This window comes from Tursiops truncatus, chromosome 11, assembly GCF_011762595.2.
Source record: "Tursiops truncatus isolate mTurTru1 chromosome 11, mTurTru1.mat.Y, whole genome shotgun sequence".
NCBI lineage: Eukaryota > Metazoa > Chordata > Mammalia > Artiodactyla > Delphinidae > Tursiops > Tursiops truncatus.
Genome location: NC_047044.1, coordinates 37,792,206 through 37,811,182, shown reverse-complemented (window position 1 = coordinate 37,811,182; position 18,977 = coordinate 37,792,206). Strand labels below are relative to the sequence as shown.

Here is an 18,977-nt window from a genome sequence, read left to right as displayed (position 1 = left end):
ATCAAATCTAATTCAGCACTTCCCAGCCCAAACTTCATTCCCAACGCTCCAGTCTGGACCTTGTTGCCCACCGCCAGAGTTCCAGATGCTGCCACAGACCGCGCCCCCCGCAGGCATGGAGCAGTGTCTTGCCCCTTTAGCATTTCAAAAAGCTTCTTCCTGGGGATAATAGTTACTCAATTTTCTGAGTGTATGGATAATTCTACTTTCTCCTAAAATGCAGAAAGCTTCATAGAGGAAACTGATCTTGACATATAATCCCTCTCAAAAGTGTGAGAGAAGTAGGTGGGAGTGTTAGTGGATGCAAACTGCTGAACCTCTGTGCGCCATAAACTGGATTGAATGTTCGCTGCTACGTTGTAAACGTGGAACTATCACTGCTCCTCTCTTTTTCCCGTTTCCTCATTTATAAAATAATGGGGATGACAATAATAGGGCTTAACTCCTGGGGTTCTGAAGATTCACTGAGATAAAGTTCTTAACCAAAACAGGACACAAAAATAAACACTAAATGTCAGCTGTTTTTATTTTTCATTAGTAAATCTAAATTGACCATCAAGAGGCTTTTCTTCCACCAAAAGCCACAGTTCCATGAGATTTAGTTTTGTAGCTTTTTTGCAGGCTCTGGCTGAGAAAGTATTAATAACAATGAGACCAGCAGTAAAATGAATGAGCCATTACTAACACTTTACCTGTTTACTCATATAACCCTACGAAAACCTGTAAAGGGGTCCTTTTCTTATCTCTTATGAGAAAAGGATACTTTGGAACAGAGAGGAGTTCTTGCAGTTTTAAGTACAGAGCCAGGATTTGGAGCCAGTCAACTTCAGGGGTTTCAAGCTCGCTCTCTGAATTGCTTATGTATCCTGAAAGAGAAGCCCTTGAGAAATGAGGAGTATTTAAGGACTGCAGAATAACTTGGCTGTATTTGACAATTGTTTTCCAAAACCTCTTTCTCAAGAGTGATTAGCTAGTAAACTCCAAATTAGAGGAGTCATTTAATTAAAAGATACGTGGTCAAGCACTGCAAACTATCTAATCAGAACACATGCGACTGAAGATGGCTTGATGGCGTGTATATCCATTAATCATGCTTATTATGTATCTATGATTTTCTTCCTGAGAATCGATAATGATTTCCTAAAAATGTATATGTACATGCACACCCCTATATTTTGGAAAATCAGACTCATGCCACAACTGAAATCAGATGTCATAAGTGACCAGGTGAACTCATTTACTTTATAATTGTGCATATATTTATAATAAGATTTGTGTTATAGTCTGCTCATCAGCAGAAAGCTTTTATCAATTCACGGACTTTAATTGCTGATAGTTTTTATTCAGTCTTTGCAAATCAAATCCTCTCTATCTCTCTTGGCGGGGTAACTTGAGAAACTGTTTGGAATAAGTTTGCCTATAGAAGTCTCTTCATTAAATAGAGCAAATATTTCCCAAAGACTTCATGTGACCTCCACTGCTATAGCTGACATGTTAGGCTTTCCAATGAAATCCTTGGTGTGTTTGCAATTTAAATGTTTTTATTTGATATTAATGATGATAAGCTTGACTAAGGCCAAAGCCAAAACAAACAGGGCTGTGGAAGCAGAAAAATCAAGATGTTAATAACTTGGTAAAGATAAGCAATTTGAGATTAAAACTGAGCCTCTTTCCAGAGGCAGGCATAAAGTTATCAAGTATAAAACAACGAGCGACTTTCTCTTTCATGTTACTATAGAAACAATTTGTAGAATGTCAAATGTCAGCTTTCTGAAACTAACTTTAATCATCACACCTGGATCATTGAGTTTCAAGCCTGAACGTAGTGGAAATCCACTTATGTCTAACGGACTCATTTTTTTTTTCAGACTCTTTCATATGTTTTTAGGGTGGAGGTGTGGTGCTAAAATTCAATGTTCCCAAGTCCCCTTGAGACTGGCAGAGAAGTCCTGGGCTGCTAAAGTGACCTCTATCCCTATTAAGACATTTCTTAACTCAAAGTTACAATTTACCCATCTGTGCTTTTCTCTTAGTAATATTTTATCCCTTTTATTCATCTCAAAACCTTCCTCCTACAACACCTTATCTGGAAAAAGTATTTTTAAAAAATTTTTAGTTTAAACTTTGAATATCTCATTTCCTACTCTAATGCATTATTAGTAAATTATTATTAGTAAATTAGCAATAACATGGCATTTCCTCCAAGAGCTGAGCCATCAAGACATTTCCCCAACAGACCCCTCCAGTCACTCCCTTAAAGTCAGAAGAAGTGTTGCAAAAGATGACCCTCCTTCCTAGAGGTTTCATTCTGAAAAAGCAATTTCTTGCAAGCCTAGTTCAGAGTCAGCCTGTGAGACGGGATGCCTGTGCCATGTGCTGGAACAAAGATAACGCTGCAAGGACTGGCTACTTTCTCTACTCTCAAGGCTGCTAAAAGTCCTTACTCAGGCCTTTGATCTCTCCTGGGAGTCTTCGAATTCAAGCAGAGGCCAATGTCTTCCTCAGCTGTCTTCTCCACAAATTCTTCCAGCAGCTTTGGCAGGTACTAATGTGTTTACTTAGGTGTGCCTGGTTCCCAGAGCTAATAGCGGTTTGAAATTGTTTAGCACGTTGTTACGTCAGATATAATAAGCAAACATTTCAAGAACAACTCCCTTGGTCCAGGAGTTGATAAGGGTCTCAGGTAGGGGCAGAAACGAATTGAAATGAACTTATCTTCCTATGTATATTTGATTTCTCCTGCTAAGAGAAGCATGGAGAATTTTCAATTGTGCAGAATTCCTAGGGTGGGCAAATTTTACTAAAAAAGGAAGCTCTAAGCATCATTTTGCTGGTGTGGTCTGTCCATCAACACTAGGATTGTTGCCGTAATGGTTAAACTAAAATACGTTCTCTTTAAAAAAAAAAAAACTTGATGATTACTTAAAGGTCTTTGCAATTAATACCTGCTTACAAGTCTAAATTGTAAGAAAATTAAGCATGTGTTTATTTTTATTCAGAATCTAAAATGACACAAAAATTTAAAAACATTATATCTGTTGATACTTCACCAGAACCTTGGTGGGCATTCATTTATAACACCCAGCTGGGCTGAGTTTTCCTCCCATCATCTGACTACTGTGATACTTTCCTAGCAGACAGTCAGTGTTGGAATATCATTTCTAACAACCCGTTTACATATTAGACAATCGTGAGTTTTCTCTGCATGGAAGACATCCACTTCTCTGGAGAAATAGTGGAAAACAGTATTTTCATTCTTTTCTATGAGAAGCAAAAGCCAATCTAGTCTGATTTTGAGAAGAAGAGGCCACCCAGATGAGCACTGCAAACGACCTTTTTTTAAAAAAGTAAATTTTAACTGTTTTCATACTTCTCTGTTCAATTTTCCCACTCAAAAAAATTTTTTTTTCCTCCGTCTCGTTCACTCAGTTTCGCATTTTCCCCACCCACGGTCTTTCTTGGGAAAAGAGCAGGGGAATCTCTCCCGAATTAGGGGAGCCCAGCCATCTTTGAGGCGCTGGCTCCCTGCCTTCTTTGTATCCTGTCTCCCATTTTTTGATCTCTTTCTCCTCTCGCCCCTGACAGAGGTCTAAAAGTTTTGTTTCGTTTTTTTAACTTTGGTGCTCTGAGATCCTATTTTCAGCACTTGGGTCCCAAGGGTCCTCAACCCTGGACCCTGTTTCCCCCCTAGCAAGTCCCATTAAGCCGCCGGGCGCTTGTGTTTTCTCGGCTTCTTTAGTTCCACTCACCCGCGGCACTCTGGTAAATTTGTTTGAGATCACCTTACCAAAGACAGCCCTAACCTCTGAGAACCACCGTTCCTGACAGAGCTTCCTGAGTGACAGCGTCTTCCCAGCCCGGGAGCCGAGGGAGAGCTGTTGGGGACCGGCGTTTGCGAGTTTCTGCTCTGGAGCGTTAAGGACGCGCAGTGAGAACAAATTGATTCAAGAAAAAAACAAACGAAATTCACCTCTAGGAGCACAAACTCTCCACGGGGATGCCTAGTTTCCAATTCTGTGTGACCGGGGGCAAATGACTTACTCCTTGAGCTTGGTTACCTTCTTTTAATAATGGGTCCACTTACAGTTGCCACAAAATTGTTGTAAGTCATAAACGAGTGAATACATGGAAAGGGTTGGGAAGAGTGCTTGGCAAATAGAAAATTCTTAATAATTGTTTGCTCCACACAGGCAACGCTGAGCAGTTTGGGTACAAAGCACATTAGGTGCCTGGTGGAAAGAAATCAGCTGAAAGGCAAGATAACTTCTATCTTCCACTTAAAGTTTATTTGTGCCCAAATCTTAAATCTGCACACAACTCAGTTTTAGCTTCAACCAGTGTGTGAACTTCTGGACTCTCTAGGCAAAGAAAATGGTACTATTGCTGCTGACCAGAACCTGTGGGACTTGGCTGAGAATTCCCAGATGAGAGTATCTACCCACTACTGTGTTTCAGAGGTAGCAATGTGCATGGTTTGGAATGTTTCCACCCACCTGGATGAGTCCTTTAGGAACTTAATTCTTTTATCTGGTGTAGCCCTGGGTACCTATTCATTTCAAAGGCAGCCACTTGTTAATAGTCCTAAATAAGGTACAGATGAATTTCCCACAGGCCTACTAAGCAGCCCGTTGGTATGAATGGGCCTGATTTTCGAGGGTGGATGGTGATGGTGGTGGTGGTAGTGTCTTTGTCTTAGAGATGACAGAACTTGGAAGAGAGGACTGCGGCGGGGATGTCTGTAGCAAACCTTGGTGACTGACACTCTCCCACCTCTGGTTTCTGGGACCTTCACTTTGGAGTACAGATTTCACCTGAAAAAGTTAATACTTCTCTGGCTCCTGCAGACAGGGATCTGCCTGCCAGGGTTGCTTTCGGAAAATAATTTTAGGAAAAAGTAATAGAAAAGAAAGCTCCCCCAGCCCCCAGTACGTTCGGAGTCACAACAGTTACTGGACTGTATGACCCAAGATCAAGGTGAGAACTCTCTCTCCTCTTTGAATGAGGCTACAAGGCCTGACCCCAAACCTCAGAATACTTTACTTGTTTAGGCCTGAAGTAAGAGCTTTTCCCATGTATAAACAGCAAGTCCCCCACCAACCCCCCACAAGTGATTTGGTAGTGGGTTAAGTAAGGGTGGAGGAGGATTGACAAAAGCTGATTAATAGGTTCATTGTCACTTAAATGGCAGCCCTCCCCTCTCGCCTTCTAGCCACCAAAGTTTCAAAGACCCTGCTGTGATTGCTTTTCTGGAAGGCTTTTGTCGCCAAAGTGTGTGAAGTTTCTCGGATTGGAGGAGTTGGAAATTTTACACGAGCCAAGAAGGATTGCTGTGCTGGCAGCTGGGACGCATCTGTAACGGTGTTAGTTTGCCTGAAAGCAGAAAATTAGCGACCCCAAAGCCCTGCTTGGCTGTTTAGTCTGTAGAAACGACAGGGCGGAGCAGAAAGAGAGGGAGAAGGGAGACGCACCCCTGGAAAGAAGTTCGCCGTCTAAAACTGGGTTTCTTACAATACAAATCTTAAGAGGCGCAGTCAGTGCGTATCTCCCGCCGGCTCAGGGCCCATCAAAGGTCTGGCGCAACAGAGGAGGCGCTCGGCAAACATGCGCATAAGCGGGAAAGAGAGGAAGGGAGGTGTGTTCCTGGCCACCTGGCCCTCCTGTGCCCACGCCTTTTGAATGAGCGTAGAGAGAGAACTCAGAGCGGGCTGTTTTGGGGAAAAGGAACCTTCCCCTTCCTGCTTACCCCCTATAACACAGAGCCTACAAAATGGCAATATGATGAGAAACAAAACAGATTAAAACAAAAATCTAGATTCACTCCATTATTGAAAGTGCCACTTCGAGCTTTTAGCAACCGATATTTGGCCTACTGGCTGAAAAAATGCCTGACACAACTAAAGTTCATGAAAAAGAGAAACATCTGAAAATAAAGTGATCATGTCCCGGACTGGGAAGGCAGGTCCGCTTTTGGTGTCAGCTGAAGTAGGGAGTTCTATTTACTAATTATCTTTTTTTAATGTGACAGCAATCGTACAAAGTTGGATTTCCTTCGTTCCTTTTGTCTGTGACACCCTTTAAGTGTGCCTCGGTTTAGGTAATCTAGAGTGTGCAAGTAAGTGGGTTGGGGAGCCATCCATCACCCCCGCCCCAGCAGAAATGCAGTAAAACCATTAGCGTCAAAAGGGGCAGTAAACAGCAAGTCGTCTCTAGAGGAAAGGCGGAGGTTTGCCCAGACAGCCCCGGCGGGGGTTGCGGTGGGATATGCTAATAGTGCGGGGCCACTGGGGCCGGCCTCCCTTCCCCAAGAATATATAAAGAGCCTCAACCCCAGCGCGGCTGACCCAGGCCGCCAGGCGTCTGCCCTTGTTAATTACCGGAGAAACCGACCAGGGAGCTCCGCCCGGGACTCGCCTGCCCGCAGCGGCGCCAGGCTCCGGTTTCTCCCCTATCTCGCTGCTGCCCAGGTGCACCCCCTGCCTCTCCGCAGAAGATGGACATGATGGATGGCTGCCAGTTCTCGCCTTCTGAGTACTTCTACGATGGCTCCTGCATCCCGTCCCCCGAGGGCGAGTTCGGGGACGAGTTTGAGCCGCGAGTGGCTGCTTTCGGGGCGCACAAAGCAGACCTGCAGGGCTCAGACGAGGACGAGCACGTGCGAGCACCTACGGGCCACCACCAGGCCGGCCACTGCCTCATGTGGGCCTGCAAAGCATGCAAGAGGAAGTCCACCACCATGGATCGGAGGAAGGCGGCCACCATGCGTGAGCGGAGACGCCTGAAGAAGGTCAACCAGGCTTTCGAGACGCTCAAGCGGTGCACCACGACCAACCCCAACCAGAGGCTGCCCAAGGTGGAGATCCTCAGGAATGCCATCCGCTACATTGAGAGCCTGCAGGAGCTGCTGAGGGAACAGGTGGAAAACTACTACAGCCTGCCGGGGCAGAGCTGCTCTGAGCCCACCAGCCCCACCTCCAGCTGCTCTGACGGCATGGTAAGAGAGAGCTCTGCACCTACTAGGCCCTTCCAATCTTTTACAAAAATCTTTACATCTCATTTAGGCCAGGTGTAGCGACCAAACAGCCAGTAGTTATTGGTGGATAGTTGGGGGTGGGAATGGGGAGGCAGGTGCTGAAAGAGAAGAGAGGTGCCGCATTTAGACAGATGCCAGGAAACAGGTAGCTGCGGACCAGGAGTTTAGTGTGACTTCCTACCAAGTTCTAAGTGTACATCGTAGGAAGAGGCTGTCACGTGAGATAGGTGGCTGTGAATGATCAATCAGATGTTTTCTCTACAACTCGGTTTATTTCCAATATATACCACCAGTGGCCCCTGCCATACACTAACATCTAAAGGCAACGGTGTGAGGCTTCCACTGTCCCGCAGTTTGTAACTTAAGAGAGAAATGCCCGCGTGGCCCGAGTCCCTGCTCTGCTGAGGCCTGGCTGGAAGATGTTGATGCATTCTTTACAGAGGGCGTTTGCGCCAACGCTGCCAGGTTTTAATGTGTTTTTGCCCTGGGAAAGTGCTCTCTCTCTGAATTAGTGTGGCTTCCTTCTACTCCAATCTATTTTGCATGGTTAACCCAATGCACATGGCTGCTGAATTCCACCCGCCCTCTTCCTTTTGCTGCCTTTCTCCTCTTCTCCAAGCACAGAGATTGACCTCAGTGCCCTTGCAATTTGGTGAGGCTAGCCCTTCCTAAATCAAGGCAATGAAGGTATTTGAGAGCGGTCAGTTTATGGAGCTGGTGGGCAAGCACTGCCTCACCCTAGGTCAGAGCATCTTTTGCCAAGACCTGAAAACAAATGCCTTCTTTTGTGTCTTTTATTATAGCCCGAATGTAACAGCCCTGTCTGGTCCAGAAAAAGCAGCAGTTTTGACAGCGTCTACTGTCCTGATGTACCAAATGGTAAGAATCGATGACTTCAGAGGAGTTTAAAAACCAGTTCAACTTCACAGTTCAGCCTATCAAAGCAGAGTCTGTTCTTCCATGCGGTATTGGGAAGAGGATAGAATGGTATTTATGGCGTTTTGGGACAGAGCAAAACAAACACACATCTTCTGCTCAAAATCCCCCTAACAGATACATCCATGCACACACACAGACATAGGAGCTTTTGCTTGAAATATTACCCAGGTGCTTCTCCACTCCCCACCTTCATCCCCATGAATTGCTAGATATTTGTTGCAAATTTCTACATCAGGTTTTCTGTGACCACCTGACCTCTGGGTTTCAAAGGAGCTGACCTGCTGCTTAAGGGGCAACATAAGCAAGGATTTTATTTTAATGGTTTTCTCTTTGTATCCTTAGTATATGCCACAGATAAAAGCTCCTTATCCAGCTTGGACTGCTTATCCAGCATAGTGGATCGGATCACCAACTCAGAGCAACCTGGATTGCCTCTCCAGGACCCAGCATCTCTCTCCCCAGTTGCCAGCACTGATTCTCAGCCTGCAACTCAAGGGGCCTCTAATTCCAGGCTCATCTATCATGTGCTATGAACTAAAAATCTAGTCTAGATCAGTTACGCCAGGAGGGCCTATTACACAGGAGGAAAGAGGCCCAAAAAGTCCAAAAGCAAGACAACCTGTAAATAAACATTTCCTTTCAGTTGTAAATTTGTAAATATTACCTTGCCACTTTATAAGAAAGTGTATTTAACTAAAAAGTCACTATTGCAATTAATACTTTCTTTTCTTCTTTTCCTTTGTCTTGCTTTAGATATATAGTTCCAGAGATACTATTTCTTACAGGGGGCAGTTCATCAAAGGTAGCTTGTTGCAATGCTTAACTTATATTTTTTATAAATATTGCTTATCAAAATATTACATCTGATGTTTAGAGCTTTATTTTTTTTCTTTAAAACTTTAGAATAGCTGTAAATCAGTTATAGGGAGTTTTATATATATTTAACTTTTTTGCTTGTCTCTTTAATCCTTTGATTATATTGTGTAAAATAAAAAAATATAACAATACTGCCTAATGGTATATATTTTGATCTTATAAGAAATGCATCTTTTTAATGTAAGCACAAAATAGTATTTTGTGGATGATTTCAAGATATAAGAGATTTTGGAAATTCCACCACAAATAAAATTGTTTAAATGAAGAAACATTTTGGTTTATGATTTTGGTGAAAGAACCCCCTAATGGGGTTGGCAGTCATTGATATGATATTTTTAAGGTGGGGCTGAAACAGTTGGTTTTGTAGATAAATCTGAATATTTATCATCTCATGGACTCACCTTAGGTCCTGTTGGTGTCACAGATGAAAATACCACATTTCTATTTTAAGCATACTTCAAGGGAGCCTACTAACTAAAATTTTTCTTTTATCTTAATGTTGCACCATATAATGTCAAACTGTGTGTGTATGTGGGGGAAAGATAGAAGTTATTCAGGACAATAAAATGTTTTTAAACAAAAAGAATGTACAACATCACATCATTTTAATATCTACAGTACATTAGAAATCATGAGTTAGGTCATATTTATCTACTTGCCTGAAAACATCTTGAAACATTAGTATATTAATATTGTCAATAAAATATTTAAAGGTATTGAGCGTTTTTTTGTATTATTAAAGTGCTGGCATATGAAAATTTACAGAAACCATAGTAAAGTGAAGCAGACTGCAACTGCCCTCCTCCTTTTCACAGCCTTTTTGATTTTATTAATCATATGTTATGCTTCTGTGTTGTGTGTGCGTGATGGACATGTGTCTTTTATTGTTCATCATTTAAATCTCCTTTAGAATGAATTGAGATGAAACCAGAGCAAGTAAGTGGAAAATTAGGTAGCCAATCATTGGAATAATTCTCACAAGGTTACCACTGAGAGAGATAAAAAGGGAAATATCCTTGAAGCATCTAAATTGGCTGTTCAGAGAGCAAATAAAGATAATGATCTTCTCTTCTAATTTGTAAATTAGTTCAAAATTTCTAAGGGTTTGTAGTTACATATATTCACCAGCCAAAGCATATGGACTCTTTGCTGGAGCTTGGCAATTGTACTGTTCTTAGGAAGGTTTCCCCTTCTTTTCTTTTGCTTGTCCAGTCACCAGGCTTAAAAGAATAGATATATTCCATAAAGGAAAGGAAAGAAGAGGGGGTGGGTTCAAAAAATATTGTAGCCACTGTCACTCTGTTAGCATCATGCCCTGATATGGGATGCTGACTTTACTACACAGGTAAGTCTTTCTTTATCCATGATTTGACAGTGTGCGGATTTGAAGTGAAAAGAATTCAAGAGGGCATTATAAAGATTCACATATAATTTCAACTTTAGTTTGAGTGATTCACTTTTGTTAGACACTGCCTCCTTCTACTTCTATGAAGAAGTGGGAAATTTGTTGTTGCTCTTAGTAGAATTAGAATAAAAAGAACTATCCAAAGATTGTTTTTTAAAGTTCAATTTTAAAACACATTACCAGGGGCTTCCCTGGTGGCGCAGTGGTTGAGAGTCTGCCTGCCAATGCAGCGGACACAGGTTCGAGCCCTAGTCCGGGAAGATCCCACATGCCGTGCAGCGACTGGGCCCGTGAGCCACAACTACTGAGCCTGCGCGTCTGGAGCCTGTGCTCCGCAGCAGGAGAGGCCGCGACAGTGAGAGGCCCGCGCACCGCGATGAAGAGTAGCCCCCACTTGCCACAACTAGAGAAAGCCCTCGCACAGAAACGAAGACCCAACACAGCCAAAAATAAATTAATTAATTAATTAAAAAAAAACACATTACCATATTCTGTTCCATTTAATAAAAGTAAGCAGAGAATATAATGTAATTTTTAATTCAAGTGAATAAAAATTAATTTTATTTTCAAACTTCAGTTACTTCTATACTTGCAAATGTATTTGATATTCTCAGTTAATATTATAATGCCTCAAAGTATTTAGTTAAGAGTTTTTCAATGCTCTGGATATAATACAGATGGTGATAAATGTATGATTTAATACAATACTCTGCATGACAGCTTGCTTGGATTAATCTCATTTCCAATGGACTAACAGTGAAGGCTGGTGTCTATTCAGTAAACAGCTCAGCACAACACATCACATGCAGTCATATATACTTTTCTGCAAGGGCCTTTGGGAATTGGTTGCAGTAATCCAGACCCATTCCCTTCTCCAAGAAAGTAGGGGAGAAGAGGGGGAAAAGAGTGACACTGACAAAATAGTCAAGTAAGGACAGGACTTTCCCCTGGAGTGAACAAGTGGGCTGCCACTAAGCTTATATCAGACCCACCTCAGCTGGTGGAAAACATGCCCCTAACAGTCAAATTTATAGGAAAACATCCCCTTTCCCATCTGCAACCTGATGGCGAGGAGGTTCTCAGGAAAAAAGAGTCAAAAGAGACTCCTTTCTCCTCATGCCTGAGAAATGCAAGTTCACTGGGTTACAGAGGAAAATGTCATCAAGTGAGGTTATGGAAATTGGAAAGTACTATGTGGAAGCAAGTCGCTACATAAATCAAGGTGTCTTGATTGCCCCTATTTTTTTTCTCATTTGAAAAATACAAGTCAGATAAAATTACTGGCTATGTTATAGCCCTAAATTCTTCTTTAAGATGGCATTCCTACAAATACTTAATCTGACAGTGGTATTTCCTGAAATTCTCTCTTTGAGCTTACAACAGTTACTAGATTAAAGAAGTAATTTAATTCTCTGACTTTCAGAGGTGGTATTTCTGGGAATGATATTAGAGTATAGCTATTTGTAACTTTAGAAAATCCCTGCTCAAATGGCAAAGTACCCCTGAAAATGTCACCACTGAAAGTTCCCACGTTGTCACAAAAAGCACAGAACGTGAAATTTATTTCTTTAACAGTTCTGATTTGATATTAGTTGACTAGTGATTTAATTGTTTAACATGGTACATCTGCTGAGCAAAGGATCTAGAATTTAATGCAAAGTCTAAACTGGGTCTAAAATTGCTAATGTATTGCTCTCTTTTTAATTTTACTTGCCACATTGTAAAATGGAGTCAATGATAGTTTAAGATAACATTATATAATAAATAGTTACCACTAAAATTGTTATAGTCTTAAAATCTTATAGAAATAATCCTTAGTAAAGGGAAAAACAAGCCAACTCTTATCTCCTTTTATGCTACTTAATTCACTTCATTACAGATTGAGTGAACACTAATGATAAACCAGCAACTAAAAATTGAGTTTGCATTATTATGCAAATAAAGAAGTAGAAGCTTAAGGAGTTTAATAATTTTCCCAAGAACACTCTGTTTGGGCTGGCTATTTGGGCCTTTTCACAGCACATATTCCAGGAGGCTCAGGTGGAAATCACAAGGTTCCTTATGATATAGCATGAATAGTCCCAGAACATTGTGTCTATTGCATTATTCTGGTCAAGCAAGTTACTAAAGTCAATCCAGAATCACTGAGAAGCAAACTAAACTCCACTTTTCAGTGGAAGAAATAGTAATGAATCTGTGGCCATAGTTAATCTACCATAATGACTAGTACATACTTGCAGTCTCTATTTCTTTACCTTTCACTGATTCCACTGACCGTAATCAGGCTCTGCCTCTCTCACTATCCATGGTCATTACAACCTTCAAAACGGAGTGTTCCAGCCCTGGGCAAGCTTATCCTCCAGCCCTGATATCTTCCCTGATCTTCAGACCTGTATATCCAACTGATCTTTAGATTCCTATCATCTCTTGAATGTCTCAATGGTACCTCCAAGTAAACACATTCCAAGTTAGGTTCATGCTGTTCTGCCTCTCTCCCTACCTCTTAACCTGGCACCCTTTCAGTGTTGACTCTCTCAGTGAATGATATCACCAGTTATATAAACATGAAACTTGGGACATACTCCTGATACTTCAATCTCTCTTACCTCTTGTCTAATTCACTACAAAATCCTACAAATTTATTCTCCTTAAATACCTCTCAATCCAAACTATGGTTATCTCTATCCAGGAATATCATAAGACCTTCTCAACCTGTTCCCCAATAATTTCTCTGGGCCTCCCATTTCTGGAGACAGCATCCAAGTTTGTCTTTGGGGACTGTCCCTTTCCTCTTCTCAGGCCATGTGGTTCAGGTGGGACTGAGTGTACCTCCAGAAATGAGCCTGACCATGAGTGTGTCCTCTTCCTTGGCCACATGATTGTTTCATGGATGGGAGTGTGACCAAGTTGTTCAATAAGTGTCAGTCCTGGGATATTTGCTGGAACTGTAAGGAAAAAGTTCTCTTTCTGCTGAGGTTCTAATATAAGAGATTTTTCTACTCTAGGCTGCCAGCTGCCATGTCATCCCTGGGAGAGGAGATCCTGCCTAAAAATAAAGCCAACACAGTAGAAATCAGATCTGTGACACAGAGTGATATATCCCTGAAAATATCATTAAGTATCTGGATCCCCAAATGCCTGAATATCTGCTCTTGGCCATGCTTTACAAGTTTGGAGCCAACAAAGATCTTTTTCCTTAAACCAGTAATAGTGGGAACTTGGTTAACTGAAACAGAAAAATCTTGCATAATGCCATTCTTTGATCTTTCCTATTTATTGCAGCCAGAGCAATCATTTCAGAATATTCATCTCATCATGTCAATCACCCCATTTTCCCTCCCAGCTTATTGCACGTAGGGTATCGACAGAACAAGCCCCTTAATGTGACCGTCAAGCTTCTGCGTGTCTACCTCCTATCTACCTCTCTAGTAGTACGTCTTTCTGGTCAAGTCCTTGTTCTCTCCACTCCAGCTACATAAGAGACTTCTATCAGTCACTACATTCCCTCTTACCAAAGGACCTTTACACATTCTCTCTGTCTGCAATGCTCTTCCCTCCTCCACTTCCCCTAGTCCATTCCCACTCCTTTCAGACCTCAATTCAGGCATCAATTCTAAGGCAAGATTTTCTTGAACTCTTTCACAGTATCAAGTCCTCGTATCCTACGATTTCAAAATACCATATACCTCTTCTCTGTAGCATGTCTCAGAATTGCAATTGTGCATTAATTAGTGTGATGACTAACATTTGTTTCCTCCACCTTGAGAGCAAGGACCTGTCTTGCTCAACCCTGGACTATATGAGAATTGATATCGCTGAAGCTTTTGTTGTGGAGTGCACCCTTAATGTTCAAACTTTCTCATTCGTAGAATTCCTTGACACTATTTTCTACTTTTCTCATAATTTTCTGTTTTATGTTAATTTCTTATACTGACCTCTCTTATTCTGGCCAATTTTCATATATTAATTTTTTAGGGTTCTGTTGTGTGTCCTCTTTTCTTTTTGGTCTACTGTGGACCTTTCCCACTTCCATAGCTTCAACTCCCACCTATCTCCTATGTAGAGATGTTTCTACTATTGCTTCAGTCTTACCTTTCCTAAGGAAAGCTGCCCCACATGCATCCTTTGATTGGCTTGGCTGGCCTTTTTAGTAACTGTTAGTCAGTTAGGGATGGGTATCTGATGTGAGGGCAACCAATCAACAGACTGAGCAACATTTATGAAATTCATAGCTTGATTTCAATATTGCATTGAGATAAACAGATTCTTATTATCATGAGTGAGACTAAAAAATAGAGAAATTAAATCACCATTTAATAGTGGGAACTAAATTGAAAGGTCATGATGTTGATGGGACTGGAGAATTTATGAAAGGCCATACACAGGCTGAAATTATGGGAGAACATGAGTTAAGGTAAACCAAAAAGCCAATTGGTAGTGGAATAGAGTGGATTCAGAGGCAGAAGAGAACACAGCGCCCACTATTTGTAGTACATATAGGTCCCTGGATAAGAGTTGAAGTTGACCACTAATTTACCACTAATTAGCTGAGGGTACTTGGGTAAATTACTTAGATTCTCAGAAGCTGTTTTTTCACTTATAAATGTGGATAATAACAGAACAACTCACACGACTTTTTGTGAGAGTGGCATGACATAAGGCATAAAAAATGCTTAGCTTAGTGCCTAGTCCATAACACATACTCATACAATGATAATAAAAGAAAGTACAATGATTGAGATTTAGGATGAAGACTCATGAATGCCTGATGTGGGGATCTTTGGAATTATCTTGATTCCAAAGAAGTCCTCTTGGTTTAGTGACCATTGGCTCAAGTGATTCCCTTATTACTTTTCATGGGAGTCATATATGAGCTACCCTGAGTGGATCTGTAACTAAAAGAATCACAGTAAAACATTCTCCAAATATTAATCTGCAGATTTTTCTTCAGAAGGCCATTCATATACTCAGTGATCGATGGACTCTCTCCCCCTTGATGGCAATCTCAACATGGACAAAATTTGACTTGTCTTTTACTCCTACATGTTGTATTTCGTTTCGTAGCACCACATGCATACGTATGCATGCCAAAAATTTTAGAATCATTTTTGATTCCTCCTTTTCCCTCAACAATTAATTTAGTTTGGATCATAACGCAAAAAGGAATTGTTAAAATAATAGTAGTAATAGCAGTAGAAACAATAGTGTATTTCCTCAATAAGCATAATTTTCCACACTGCAATTTATGAAATCAGTCTGAGTTTTATAGTCTTTGACTACATTCATGGAATAGGATGCCTTTTCTCCTCAAAAAAGTTGCAAATTGGACATCTTATAATCAATGAGATTTTAGGGTAAAGTAAATGTTGACTCTAAATGAAGTTTAAGAAGGGACATTTATTCATCACTTTCTTTTATATCAGAAACTGAGTTTTACATGCCTTATTGATGTTGATCATGAGTAGATAAAAATAATTACCTCCATCCATGGGGTGACTACTATGATCCTGGAACAGTTTTTGAAGTCTGATATGCATAATATATAGCTAAGCATAAAAACAGCTCACGGAGTTGAGTATTACCCACTCCAGGCTACAGCTGAAGAAGGGCTTACACACAGAGGGGTAAATAACATGATTAATTTAAAAGCAGAGTTTCTGTAAACTCTTCTGTTACAGACCTATGAAGCAACTAGAGTTCAGTGAAAACCTGAGGCAAGGCGAGGCTCCTGAGCAAGTATTTAACTTAGATCTTGAAAATGGTGTTTTGGTATCCTGGTTGTTTGGAATGGAGAGCGAGTAAAGAGAACTAATTAAGAGGATACTGTAATAGCCCATGCATGAGGTGACATTTCCTTTAGCCCTTGCTGAGTTGTCCAGGCAAAGGGGGCTCTCAATGAAAGTTGTTGACTGATTGAACCACTGAGGTGGTGTCTGCATGATGCCAGACATCTGGATATAAAGACGAAAATCCAGTCATCCAGATGGTAAGGTTACATGATACAACACCATCAAACATTTAAAACTTTTAACTGATTGACTGCCTTTCTTACTTTACATCCAGATAAACAGCATTGAGTTAACTCAGCTTGAGCATGTACCAATTGCTATTCCTTGCTTTCTTTTAGGGAATGGTTAGGTTGCCATGCTGATGAATCACTAAAAGAGTAATGGTGGTATACTAGACAGGTGGACATGGAAATAAATGAGAACTAGTAAATAATGAAGAAAGTGAAAGCTTCATATGATCAGAGACGCATTTTAAATACCATTTGTTGTGGTTGCCCTCTTTTTCATTCAAAGAATTTTCATTGGGTTGGGTGTCTCAAGCTTATAGCATTACAGTTCCCTAAGTAACTATTATTTTTTCACATCAAAGCTAACTCCTTGAAAATATTTCGCAGACAATTAAATGTTAACACTTTCCTTCTGCGCACAGTTAAAATGAGATATAAAAACGAAGCACTGTAATATCATATTTAGTTCACTAAAAGTAAATTATCCTCCTAAGTAACTATATTGCATATAATAATGTATTTTTAAAATCCCAATTTTGATAAAATCATACTGCTGTAAGTAAGTAATGATGGTAATAGAAACATACCTTTGTTCTTTAAAAAACTGTCTCCAAGTAAATATAACTTGAAAATAAGGATATTAATTTATCATTGAAGATAATGCCTTTTAATCATATTCATTCTATGTCCAAATGCTAAGTTGACCTGTTGCAAGTGAAAGTTTGAGTAAAGCAACTGGTTAACTGGGTGTTTTGTGTGAATGATGATAAAGAGATTGATTGATATGGGGTTGGCCTTTTTTTCTTTCTTGAAGAAATTACTGATTTTTAAAGTTACTTTTTGAATCACTTGGGTGGCTTTACATTTTGTGAATAGGGATAATACTCTTTTGGAAGATAAGCTTTCTACACAGGAAAGTGACAAAAAATTGAGATGATTTCCTGAATAACGAAACCCACAACTCCACTGATTTAAGCTGTCAAAACTTTTTGGAAGGATTATGAGTTTGTGGCTAAAGAATACTAAAAGTATGTGGGTTTGTTTTTTTTTGTTTTGTTTTGTTTTGTTTTGCTGCTGCATTATGAGTACCCTCAATGCAGAACTGTTCTATGTATCCCTAGCACCTGGACTTGCTTCAGGCGTTTAAATGCTCATTAAATGTCTATATTCTTATATCAATCTGTATACTTGTGCAGAAACTCTACTGGAGGAATTCAAACTTCTTCCCATATCTAATTGTAGCTCAGAACAACTATCCTGCTTTAAGTGTTATAATCTCTTTCAGAAAGACAGGATATATGATATGAATAGTCTCATACAAATTTAGAACCAATTCAACATGAAGAAATGAGTATCTGCTACAAAGACAGCTCTTTACAGTCACAGGCTTAATAATAGAGCTAGAAATAATTGCATAAGAACATTCTGCCAACATTTGAATGGCAGAAAGAAATTTTTATAAAGTTACATGAAGAATTTTGAAAGTCTCTCAGGCTTGCTATGCTGGATGGATAAATGTCTTTTATATTGACATACTGCCAACTCAAAGCATCTAAAAAGCCTTTCAGAATTACATATAAACACAAATCATTTCACCCACCTCTGGGCTGGAATGTGACAGCTGGTTAAAGTAAGCATAGCAACACCACACAACAATGTCAAACAGGATGAATGGCTTAACCAATCAAAAATAGAGCATCAAAGTAAAACTGCTCAAATTAGACTTCTGGCCCGGCAGAAAGGTTAAATGTTCTGTACTGGTATAAAGTCTCTAGTATACTTAATGACCACGAAAGTCATGTTAGTATAACCAACTGAATTCAAGATGTGATTCAACAGCTCAAGAGTTCTTTAGTACTATCACATGGAAACGTTTGTGGTTTTCTGATCCAACATAAAGAATGTAGAAAGCTATGTATATAGTACTTAAGGGAATGACCTGTGAAGTCAGAGTGACCTTGGTCAAGTCACAAGTTCCCAGCTTATAAGTTGATCAAACTACTTTCCCTCTCTGTGCTTTATTTTCCTCAGTTATAACAGAATTCTTAATACCCATTTCCACAAGGTATTTTTAGGGTTAGTTATATATATGTGTATCAAGCTCTGAAATCAATTCTTAGTACATAGAACACACACCATACATGGAGCAAATTATTTTGCCTATTAATGGTCAGCAAAATTCATACAAAATGTCAGGGAGGGGATTTTGAGAATTATTTCCTAATACACTAAATTATTTTTAACCTAGGGATCTGACAAGTTGTTGACCCAAGAGGTTGTTTGGTTTAACTTAAGACATTACAGCAGTAGTGATAGATTAAATACCATAGCTAGAAGTTATATTTAGGTGGAACTAGAGAAAGATAAGCATACTAATTATTTTTCCTTTTTTTTCTGCCTAGCAATAAATACTTAATCAAAATTCCAAGATGAATTGTTTCCAGCTCAGTTTGACAAACTCTAGAATGTTCAAACAGATATTACTGTTTAAACAGGAAGTTATATAATGCTGTAATATTAAAGTTATTTAAATAAATTACTTAAAATCATTGTTCCTTTTATTTTGGTTAATGTACAAGTTCTAATAAAATCTTATCTTCAACTCCAGAGACTATATCTTCTCCATTCCATCTCTTTTCTAAACTTTGGCCTTCATTCTGTGAATGAATAACTAAAGATATAACTTTAAAATGTTTTCACAATATAAATTA

General features: G+C 39.9%; 2 protein-coding genes across 2 annotated transcripts in view; one reads left to right on the top strand and one right to left on the bottom strand.

Moving 5' to 3' along the window:
- LIN7A (lin-7 homolog A, crumbs cell polarity complex component) overlaps positions 1–18,977 on the bottom strand; it is a 394,724-nt gene that overhangs the window by 89,140 nt on the left and 286,607 nt on the right. The gene's annotated exons all lie outside the window — the stretch shown is intronic.
- Positions 6,491–8,502, top strand: MYF5 (myogenic factor 5). Its single transcript, XM_004313152.4, has 3 exons — positions 6,491–6,991; positions 7,834–7,909; positions 8,312–8,502. The coding sequence occupies exons 1-3, from the start codon at positions 6,491–6,493 to the stop codon at positions 8,500–8,502; spliced, it is 768 nt and encodes a 255-aa protein (XP_004313200.1).